The sequence below is a fragment of the Microtus pennsylvanicus genome, chromosome 8 (genome assembly GCF_037038515.1).
Source record: "Microtus pennsylvanicus isolate mMicPen1 chromosome 8, mMicPen1.hap1, whole genome shotgun sequence".
Lineage (NCBI taxonomy): Eukaryota > Metazoa > Chordata > Mammalia > Rodentia > Cricetidae > Microtus > Microtus pennsylvanicus.
In genome coordinates, this window is record NC_134586.1 from 54,612,451 (window position 1) to 54,624,111 (window position 11,661).

The following is an 11,661-nucleotide window of genomic DNA, read 5'->3' on the forward strand; positions in this document are numbered from 1 at the left end:
TGGCATTCATCTCTGTTTCCTGGCTGTGACTCATGTCATCAACCACTTTGCACACCTGCCCTCATGTGTAACATGAAGGCCTATACCTTCAAACTGAGAGCCCAAATAAACTCTTCCTTCCCCAAATACCTGGTGTGCCATTTTGTCACACTGACAAGACAGGAAATGAATGCAGAAAAGAACTGAACCTGGTAACTCCCAAGGTAAAAACAGACTAATTGTCAAGATGCCATCACTGAGGAAATAGAAGTCGAGTGTCCCTGCAGCAATGAAGAAGAGGTCTGAGGTGGTTCCATATACGGCATCTCATAATTCTGAGACAGGTAGGAACAAAGATCCAAGGCAAACATTCTCTGAACCTTTTGTGACAAAGAGGTCACATTGCCTCTTTGGGGCTCAGTTTCCCTGTTTCTACAACAAAGGAGCAAAATTAGATGACTCTGTGTCATGTCTCCCATCCTTGAAATTAGTGTAACTCAGAACCTGGAATAAGTGCTTTGCCTCCAAAGGCCTCAGAGTTCACATTGACCTAAGGCTGGACATCTGGATCTGGTGTAGCTCTTGAAGATGCTGGAGAGGAAATGGGTGAGAGACGCCTGAAAGGGACAGTAAAAAGGACTTTTCAACTCCATGTTTTCCAAAAGGATCTCTCTTTTTTTACCTTTATAGCCAAATTCAAATTCCTTTCCTAATTTTAAAAGACAACAATCAGACTAAAGTTGCTCCTTTCTGAGGTTCTCATGAACCAGGTCTATCCAGTTCATTCTATTGACCCACTATACATAATAGCTACTTGTTACATATCTGTGAGTAGAAAAAGCAGCCAACTCAACCCACTCCAAGGCATGGTACAAACCTATTGCTCACCCTCTGAAGGGATCATCTGCCTTTTCAACATCTGAGCTTTCTGGATTGGAGTTCAGGCCCAGGCAAAAAGTCTGTTTTCTGTGGGCCGTAAGTTAGTTCCCTGCAGCTGCAGCTCACAATTTGCATGTGTGTGGATATACACACATATGCATATTTCTAGAAAGAGGGTCTATGCTGCCCATCAGATTCACAGGGGGAAATGTGTCCTCTTCTGCCACTTTTGCACCCAACATTCACATTCAGCCACACCAAGGCAGACCTCAGCTGCGGTCAAACAGATGTGCAGCAAGTGGGACGAGTGCTTAGACTCTAAGCACTGGAACCTTAGAGGTGACGTGCAAGGACCACTGGGTAAAACTAGTGAATAAGGAACCAAGAAACAACCCCCACCACAGCATTTAGGGACATCTCACTTTTTCTCTCAGCTGGAAATGAACTGCCCTGTCTATAGCTTTCTCTCTCCTGGCAGATGCCTTGAAGGCAAGGATCCGTCTACACAGCCAAGCTTCTCACAGGTATAAGGAACTTGATATACTCCTACTATGTGAACTATATTGGACTTGTACTTAACTTTAAATTCCTTCCTCACTCCCTCCAGAGCTTGACCTGAACCACTTACCCCTGGAGCATCCTCACCAGGCTTCTCTAGTTGACCAAGAATCCCCACTGACTAGTTAGCTGTTTCAAGCCCTGGAGTTCTCTGGGGCTGAGTTGAGGAGAAAGAGCAACACCCATCAAAAGGATATTAAATGAAGGAAGAGCCATCATAGAAAGTGTAATGCAGCTTGATTGGCTTCTTGGGCCCTTTCCACTCTTGAGAATGGCGACCCATATGAGCATGGTGGCTGGAAGGCTGGTTAAGAGTGGAAGCAGTAACCTGAGTCCCCGCAGTGGGAGGTTGGTGAGGGTCCCCCTTGGAGGTCAACATTAAATGAGAGGGTATCTTTGCCCTGTAGTTGCGTAAAATCATGGGACAGGAGACATTCCTCCCTTTCCACGAGATCCTTTCGGCTTCTCTGTGGGAAGGAGATGAACGCATCTTCTAGGCACTCGGTTCTCTCTCTCCAGAGAGGTTCTCTATAGCCCCTTCTCAGCCCAATCCCCTTGTCCTAAAGCACATCTTCTTCCCAGTCTTCCCCATGAGCAAAAGTAGTACTTTTAGGAGGAAGTGGGAAAGTGTCAATATGCCCTGGAAAGACCAGCTGTGTCTGACTGTCTAGACCTATGGAGTGGAGCTCTATGGAACAAACTCGGGAGCAGCTGGAGACAGACTATTCCCTCACCCGCCCCTCCTCAAGTTCCAGGTGGGATCCATCTAGAATGTCATAGTGTAGAGGTGAACTGGGTGGCTGTTGCCTACCTGTACCCTGGCCCTATGATCCCAGGAGACATATATAACTTAGGTATGAAAGGGATTTTAGTTTTTATGAGCTGGGCCCTTAGAAAAATGGGTTTCTGTTAGGCCTCACAGTATCCCCAAATAATATACTAGGAATCACCTATGTGGATGATATATTTTTGGGGGAGATTTTTTGAACACTTGGGAAATCATGCCAAAAAATTAGCACTTGGGGCATAAAGTCTATGAATTGCCAGGAGCCACACAAAGGACTTCCTTGGGTGAGGGAGGATGTTACGGAGGCAAAGAGCATTGAACGGGAATTGGGCTGACAGAGCTAGGCAAGCTCAGGAACTGCTTTACTTTTCTTATTATCTATAAATTGGAAGGACCATAGGCTCGTGTGTGTGTGTGTGTGTGTGTGTGTGTGTGTGTGTGTGTGTGTAGGACACAGCTGGACTGGCATGGGGGGTGCACTTACTGCTGTGACACCCATCTATCCTTGTGTCCCACTTCCTATGGATACCATCCCTACATCTAGGCACTCACATGTGACGACACATATCCTGCAGCTTTTCCCGGGCCTCAGGGCAGGGGTCCTGGAACTCAACAACAGTGCTTTCAGGAGGGGTTCGGACTCGTGGGAGTGGGAGTGGGGGCGTGAGCTCATCTGTAGCCTTTTTGCCTGTAGTTAGAGGTAAGGAGTAGAAATATGGTGGGCTTCAGAGGGGAGTTCTTGAGCATCACATTCTCTTGGGGTAGAGCTGCAGAACATGTTAGGAGGCTCTTATACTCTGCAGCAATGGGGATCATTGGCTGAACTTAGCCAGCCAATAATTAAAGGTACATTAGAGACTGAGGAACACAGCAATGAACAGTAACAACAGCAATGAAGTGTGGCTGATGCTTCCATAGGCCCCTGTAAACAGTTCCCTTTTACCAAGGAGGGTGAAGCATGAGAAGACAAGTCACACAGGCAGCAAGGATGGGTGAAGACTTGGCTTCAAGCTTCTCAACTTCCAGCCTTACCTCCAGTTTCTGTGGGAATCAAAGGGGCAATGTGAACCAACCCTGCCCTCCTTTACTATCCACTCCTCCCCTACCTGTCTGTCTCGTTTATGTTGTCATCATAGTTGGCAGGGTGGATGGAAGGTCCTAAGGTCTCTCTCACTCTCAGCAGGCCCCTCCCCTTGGAGCTGCTTTCTCTCACCTGTTGTTTTCCCTAAAGTTCCCTTCCCTTCTAAGTGGGCCTTTCTCAACAGGGCAAGGGAGTCTTCTGTGGTTTTGATTTCTGCCCATGCATTGTAGCCCCTCTAGAACACAGAACTGGAGCCTGCTAAGTTTGGGACACAAAGATCACTATTTCTCCACTGGCCGTGTGGCTGAACAGAGCTGTCTTATTCACAGGCATCAGATATGGACACTACCTGGGTTGAAGGACTTAATTGCATGAGGGACACACACTGGAATGGAATGCAATTCTGATTGCAGTGACTGGATGTGCTGCAGCTCTGGAGTGCTTATAAGGATTTGTGTCACAGGCTGCTGAATCTCGGTGAGCTGAGCATCCTTCTAGCAGACATGAGATCTAACCATGCTACCAACTGCACAGGTTAGATGCTGATCCAGCCATTCATTTCTCCTCCCAATGCACCATCATCAGGGATAGAGGGTGTGGACTCTCCCCACCAGAGAAACAGGCACAGAGAAGTGTGTGTATCTGGCTGAAAACACTATTTTCTTTCTCACCTTTCTTCTTGCCTTCCTTTCCTGTGGAGAGGGAGAAGCTCAGACAGGCTGTGGAATTCTGGTAGACCAGCTGATAGGGAGTGTTCACTCCCATGGCAGAGATGTTCATGGGGGAGTCTAGAGAAGAGGAATGAATCTTCTTTACAATCTCTTACAATTTTACCTAAATTACAAAAATGTAATATAGTTTTCTTGTTCAAACAAGATGGTGGGCCAGATATTGCAAAGTTACCTATAGTCATAAACCAACCAGGAAGTCTTCTGACGAGAGACTTCTAGACATAAACGCAAGAACACAATAAGTAAGCAACATCTTAAGGCTCCCTTTACAGGTCTCCCTGACCCAGCCTCTTCAGGGTGAAGAGTGTTTCACACTTACATGAGGAGCAGAAAGAAAGCACAGGGGAAAATCTTCAAAGGGCAAGTGCACGTGTCAGTTTGGCACTAGGTGTGGACAAATCTAGGCAGTAGGGAGGAAGGGATGAGAGTGGGCGCTCCCGTTATCTAATGCATGGGAATCAGATGTTCTTCCAACAGCCTCTCAGTCCCACAGCATCACACTGTCTTCTGTGCCACCACCTGATACCTGAGTCTTAGGTTTGTATTATAATAGAGGACAAGAATTATGTATCACCAAGTAGTCCTTCCCCAGGTGCAGGCTTGTCCAACACTGACAAACCCTGCTTCTGAGCTACGTCCTACAAGTTGTCTGTTCTGTGTGAAATCTCTTTCTTGGAGACAAGTTTTCCCACTGATTGGCAACAAGACTCAAGTCTTTTTCCTTCCCAAGCATGAAGCTCTTGGGGAAATTCAATTTCTTTGGGGTTCATGTGCCAATAGTCTGACAGCCAAAGGGAAGAGCGCAAATGGTCTCTATAGAATATCTGCACTCCTAGTTACAGTCATATAGAAAACCTACAGCCTCATTCACTGGTTCTTTCCCCATATACAGTTATGTTACTGGTTGGGCATAAAACCAATGTTGGAAAACACTCAAATTCATAAAGAAAATGGTGAAGTCAACCTCATTAAGTAAACAAAGACAGAGTCTCCACCCTGGAGGAGCAAAACACAAGAACAATCACTTTTGCTAATGCTTCAGCTATTAAAATGAAAACAGCTTTCAGCACCTTCTACTCCAGCACAAATGAGAAAAATGAGTAAGAGCTAATGGTCAGTCTGTCCATATAGAGAAAAGTATGTGGAAAGCTATGCACAGACTGTAATCCTCTGCCCCAGTAATCTCTCACCTAGGAAATTAGTCTTAACCAATGCAACAGAATGAAAAATACAGTTGGCATATAGAAGTAGAAGCAAAAAGCGTGTGAAGCTAAGTTCTTAGAAAAATATGGAACTTGAGTGTTGGAGTCTAGCCCCACTCACATGGCACATGTTGCAAACCATACAGCCACCTAGCAAACATCTTCAGTTGACATGTAACAGAAACTGAGAGACAATGGCAATACTATCAAAACGTATATGTAACACTCGGGAGGCAGAGGCAGGCGGATCTCTGTGAGTTCGAGACCAGCCTGGTCTACAAGAGCTAGTTCCAGGACAGGCTCCAAAACCACAGAGAAACCCTGTCTCGAAAAACCAAAAAAAAAAAAAAAAAAAAAAAAAAACTCAAAACGTATATGCATGAACCAAGATAACAAGAGTGTTTTCTTTTTGGAATTTTTTACTCAGTAATGCCACTGTCAAAGGAGAATAAAGGAGCAGCCATGAGTTAGTCTGTGACAAGTCAACAGGGCAGGTATCGTGACAGGAAGACAAGCAGAAAGCAGTCTTCCACCAGGAAAACGTCTCCTTAGTAAAGGGTATGTTTAAGGATATATGCCAGGCAAACTTACTAGAAGGCATCCCATAAAAACACAAATTTTGAAACAAAATATCAAACTTTGAACTTAATGCACTAGGAAATTAGTTAATTAAAATCTTGAGTCAAATGAAAGCCTTCCCAGAAGAAATAAATGGACCATTCCTTCCACTGTATTTGACTATTTTGACCACCTACCTGTCCTCTGGCCCGCAAAAAGATCCTCAGAGCTTTTTAAAAGAGAAGACTATCTCAGTCTAGGGAGATAGCTCAGTAGATAAAAACACTTCGAAAGCCTGATGAGCTGAGTTCAATCCCCAGAACCTGTCTAACGATGAAAGAAGGGAACAAATTCTACATAGAGCTGTGCTCTTACCTCACATGTACACATCATGCACACACATACAATAGCAATCAATAAAAATTTTAAAGCGAGAGAGATAAATATCTGCACCAAGTGTCAACCAGTGAGAGATTTCTAAGTGACTTCAATGATGGGAGGGGCTTTTCCATTGTTCTGGCATCTTTTCCTGCTGTGAGATCTCTGTGTAGGCCTGGCTGTCCTGGAACTTCTTCATCACCTCTTAGTCCCACCATAGCATGCACCAGCAGTTTTCATGGACTCCCAATATTACTTTCACTAACTTCCATGAAATCCTATGCTTTTTCCTAGATCTGGAATTTTACTACTTAACTGATTTACTCTGGATATGTCTATCATTATCAGGTATTTAACCTCCAAACATCAGGGGAGCTTGACAAAGTCACTGCCTTGGTGGCAGGGAGTAGTGAAATGGCGTCTGACTCCTCAGGCGACAGAGCACAGGTATAAGATTTGTTCTGAGGTCTAATGACAGTACTACTAAGCATTCAAATGAACACTAGTGTACCAAACCAAACTAAAGATATAAAACATCACAGGGGGATGTTGATTGAAAAAAATCAGAATGGATATTTGCTAAAGACATACAAATGGCCAACAATATATAAAAAGATGTTTTAAGTTATTAATCATCAGAAGACCATAAATCAAAGTCACAATAAAATATCATTTTGTGACTTTTATCAAGAATAAAAAAAACAGTAGCTAAGTGGTGGTGGCACCTGCCTTTAATCTCAGACTCAGGAGGCAGAGGCAGGAGGATCTTTGGGAGTTTGAGGCCAGCCTGATCTGTAGAGAAAGTTCCAGGACAAGCCAAGGCTACACAGAAAAATCCTGTCACAAAAACAACAAAATAATAATAATAAACAAAAATATAAACAATAATAATGCTAATGAGGGCATGAAAGAAAGAGTTTTGTAATTGTGGTAGCATTGTAACTGAATATAACCATAATAAAGATTCTCTGAACAATTAAAACTGCTGTGCAGGGTGGCACACAACTGTGATCACAGCACTTGGCAATCTAAGGCAGGAAAATTATAAGGTAATGCTACATAGCAAGACTCTGTATCAAACAAAACAAAAAATAATAAAACTTATAAATATAACTACTGTATGGCAACCCCACTTGCAGGTAATTTAAAGGAAATGAAGTCAGGATCATAAAAGAGATACTTGTATACCCGTGTTCACTGCAGCATAATTTCCAACAGGCAAATGGGATAAGCTTGAGTATCCATCAGTGGGTGAAAAAATAAAGAAAACGTGATACATAAAGAGAGTAGGATAGTATTTGGTCTTCAAAGGTAGTGGAATCCTACCATTTACACCAAGATAGAGAAGTTTAGAGGGCATTATGCTAAGTGAAATAAACCAGGCACAAAAGATAAATCCTGCAAGAGCTCACTCATGTGTGAACTCTAAAACATTCAAACTCACAGATGTAGAAAGAACAATGGTAGTTGCTGTGCATATTCAGGGTGATGTTGGTATTAGGTACAAACTTTCCTAAGTCCTGGGATCAAATGAGCAGCATGGCAGTGTTGTTACTTTTATAGTTTAGTGCACTTGATATTTGCTAAGAAGGTCGGTAGAGCTTAGCTGGTCTCTTCACGCACACAGGTAAATATGTGAAATGAAAACAGATTACAAACATTGAACTGCTGACCTGAGTGAATTGTGATATTGCAGATCTTGCTTCCCTACTTCCATATCTCCAAAGATCACCTCCGTTTCTCCTCCTATTCTGTTCAGCCGTATTTTGTGATATTCATAAACAACATCTCTTTGCTTATATTAAACTATTAAATAAATCACCACAAACACATCCTTTCATACCTTCTTTTGCCAGATGATATTTTTTAAGAATTACCTACACTGCTGAGTTGCTAATGCTTTAGGGTTGGGGTACAGAGTCTCATGTAGCCCAGAATGGCCTAGAACTCATTAGGTAACTGAGAACAATCTTGAACTCCTAATTCTCTTGCCTCAGGACAAGAGGTATGCGTTGTGTGCCCAGCTTGATTTGTTCTTTTTTGATGCTCACTATGAAACAGTATCTGCATGAACCGTAATTCATCGCCATTGATAGAAAGCTGTTTCTAATCTTTCTGCCTTTCCAAATGGTTCTGTGATAAACATTCCTGTAGGACTGCTTGTATGTAAGGGCTGAGTTGTGGCCAGCAGATGGGAGCTGATTCCCATATGCCATGAACAGGTGAGCTCAGACATAAAGCGTCAGGACTGACAGCAATCTGAGTAGTGATTTCATTGCTATGACATCTTTACCACGTGTACTAAAGGGCTGGTGTGCAACAGACTAGAAATTTTAGAAGCTTACTCTTGAGAAGCATACTCTAGAACTAGAAAGAGGAGTTACATGGTGAGTTGGGAGGTGTAGACATTTCTACCAACAAAAAACTAGGCTGTCCTCCACCAGAGGTGTGTGAGTCGTCCCTGCTAGCAGCTGGGGTCTAAGGCTCCTGCTACTCCACACCACCTCAGCTCTTGGGAGCTTTGGCCTTTCAACTATAGCTTTTACCTTCCTAATACCTTCTTGTTGGCTCTGTTTGCATATTTTCCCTACAGGAGGGTACCCACCTTTCCCCAGCAGTGCTGAACTAAAGCAGCTTTTTCCGACAGTGCCAATCAGGCAGTCAAAGGCCATCTCCTTGGCATTGAGATGGAGAAGCTGGCTGGCCTCCACAAAGCGCTTGGTGATGTCCAGAGGATTAGCGCCTGCTGAAGGAATGAACAAAGACAAAGTGTTTTCTTCCTGGCAAGGATGTCTCTTCCAGAAAAAAAAATACCTTTGCAAATGATCCAGGAAATAGTGGAAGACTAGGAAGGCCCAGGAAAAGATGAACTCATTCCTGATATAAAGGTGAGGAGCTCCTGACATGTACACTGGATTGAGCAGAGAGCTCAAGATCGGCAGGCAGTACTTTACTCCCAGTCTCCCTGCCTGCCGACCTACCTGCCCACAGCTGAGTACTGAGGCCTCCAAGAGACTTCTGCTGACACTGTCTTGGGTTCTTCACCATCCCTGGAATGATGCCTTCAGTTTGGAGGCACTGGGCTCAGAATTTTCTTGGCATTGGGTGGACCAGGCTCTTGATTCATAAATTCTATGTCTCTTCTCTCCAATGCAGCTCTTTCCACCTCTGTATCATCATCTCAAATGCTCCCTTCAGTGTCTCTAATGTCTCACTGCCAACACTGCTAACTTTTGAATGGGCACTCGAGATGGGTGACTGGGAGGAAAGTGGGAAAGCAAAGAAGGCAAAAGGAGAGTACTGGGCAGGGAAGAGGGAAGCATGGTTCTTGCAGCAGACCCAAGGCCACCACTCCCATTTCCAGTGCATACTTATATAGGTTAAGTATCCCTTAACACAGGGCTTGAGCTAAAACAGTGATGGACTTTGAGGGAGACTGGGATTTGGGAATGTCTTCCTTTACATATGGAGATATCTGGGGATGGGACTCAGACATGGAATTCGAATCACCATACACTGTCAGCTGTGGAATGTTCTGTGGCATTATGTGAGCATTCAACATCCTCAGACTGCAGAGTATTTTAGATTCTGGATTGTGGATGCTCAACTTATACCTGTTGGGGTAGATGTTATGCATGTGCACAGACACCACACACATACAACTTATACCTGTTGGGGTAGATGTTATGCATGTGCACACACACAGCGCGCACACACACAGACACACACATACCTGTTCAGAAACGGAGGGGAAGGGAATCTGTGAGCAGCCTTACCAGAGGCAGATTCCACCATGGCCTTCATCTTCAGGGAAAGCAGCTCTGTCAGCAGGTGGATGGATTGCCGCTGGAACTTGTGCAGGGTATCTTGACCAGTGGGCACCAATCGAGTAGAGGCAGGAGTGGGGTTCGAGTGCTTGCCCCCACTGGGGGTTGTCAGCAGTACTGGTGGTGGTGGGGGTTGTAGGGGTGGCTTCTTCTGCAAGGGGACCTGCACTGGGATCACCTCTGCAAGCACCACTGTAGGAGTTCCAAAGCTGATCACCAGATCCTGGATCTCAGATGGGGTGGGCACTGCAGGGTCACAGATGAGTTCCTCCCAGGTGAACTCAAAGATATTCCTGATGCCTTTTGGGATGGTAATGCCTGAGTTTCGGCAGAAAATGAGAAGTTTGGAGACGTGGGCCAGCAGTTTGGGGGCTGTGGCTGAGTATTGTAGGAACAGTTCTCGGTTACTTTTGACCTGGTTCATGTTGCCTGGGCAAGCATACTGCTAGGTGGTACTGTCCATCTCAGAGGAGAGGGACCTTCAGCTGTAAAGACTCTGTAGTCTGAGAAGTGAAATGTCTAGGGTCAGTTCTTACCTACAGAGAAGCCTTGAGAAAAGATGGAGTGTACATGCAAAAATAGCCCTCACAGGTCATTGAGCCAGCAGTTTCTGTCTCAGAAGGATAAGAAAGTTTCTTGTCCTTCTTCCATGTTAGAATAAAGCATTGTTCCCTTCCCTCATCTTCCCAGGAACAGCAATGTGGGTGAGTTACACTGGGAAAGGTCTGCTGACAAGGATGGGCCCAGAGAGGTTCCAGAGAGGGCCACAGAAACTGAGTACCTAGAACAAAAGGGACAAAGCAAGGAGGAAAATCTCACCATACTTTTGTTAGTTAGCAACCTGAGGACAGAAGATCTGCCTGTGGTCTACTGACAAAAGTCTGCAAAAATGAAAGGATGCCATTGGCCCTTTCCAGAAACAAGGGACATGGAAGCTTCTGGTCACAAACCTGGGCTGGGTATCCGATTACTCAAAGTGTACAGCCTAGACCAGAGACAGAGCATGAAGGACAATGCAACCCCACAATTCAGTATCTGATAGCACAGACCACATTCTACCAAGTCTAGGACATCAACAATTGGAAAATGCACTGTTATAAAGATGCCATTGGCTGGAAGATGTAACACAACTGTGGAGATGTTATAGTGTGAAAAATGCATAACCTAATGTTAGGGACTGTGGGGAGCATTTTCCTTCTTTAACAGAGATGCTTAAGGAGTCTCAATGCTCAAGTAAGCACTGGGAGGCAGGGGGTTGGGTTTAGATGATGACACATTTGTGAAAACATAAATCCTCTTTCAGATCTTATGCTGAACAAGAACAATGCCCAATAATGCCTGCTTATTTCTGAGGGCCTTCATGAGGATGTGAACTTCTACAAGAGGGCAACACATGGGACTGTCCATTTGAGGGAAGCTCATGCAGGACTTTCCTCTTGTAGCATTTCTAGCTTCTCCCTGCAGTGCTGGCTTATCTCTACCATCTATCTAGAAGCCAATCTAGTATGCTTGCCATGTCAGCCACAAGAGCAGAGGTAGGCTGCTGGCTGCATCTGGCAGAGTGCAGCCTCCCAGTCATCCCCTTTTCCACTTTCCATCCTGACCACCACTTCCCCACACAGGCAATCCTCTTCTCCTTTTCAAGCTCTGATCTGGGGGCCCACCCCAAGTTCCAGGACCA

At 44.7% G+C, this 11,661-nt stretch overlaps 1 protein-coding gene across 1 annotated transcript in view; it reads right to left on the reverse strand.

Annotated features, from left to right (window-relative positions):
- C8H3orf20 (chromosome 8 C3orf20 homolog) overlaps positions 1-10,420 on the reverse strand; it is a 53,118-nt gene extending 42,698 nt beyond the window's left edge. The window contains exons 1-5 of the mRNA XM_075983463.1: positions 9,930-10,420; positions 8,759-8,899; positions 3,956-4,072; positions 2,756-2,891; positions 1,614-1,883 (exon numbers count right to left, since the gene is read on the reverse strand). Of these exons, the coding sequence (XP_075839578.1) occupies positions 1,614-1,883; positions 2,756-2,891; positions 3,956-4,072; positions 8,759-8,899; positions 9,930-10,404 (1,139 nt within the window). The 5' untranslated portion in view covers positions 10,405-10,420. The remainder of the gene's footprint in view (positions 1-1,613; positions 1,884-2,755; positions 2,892-3,955; positions 4,073-8,758; positions 8,900-9,929) is intronic.
- Positions 10,421-11,661: the final 1,241 nt, after the last annotated feature.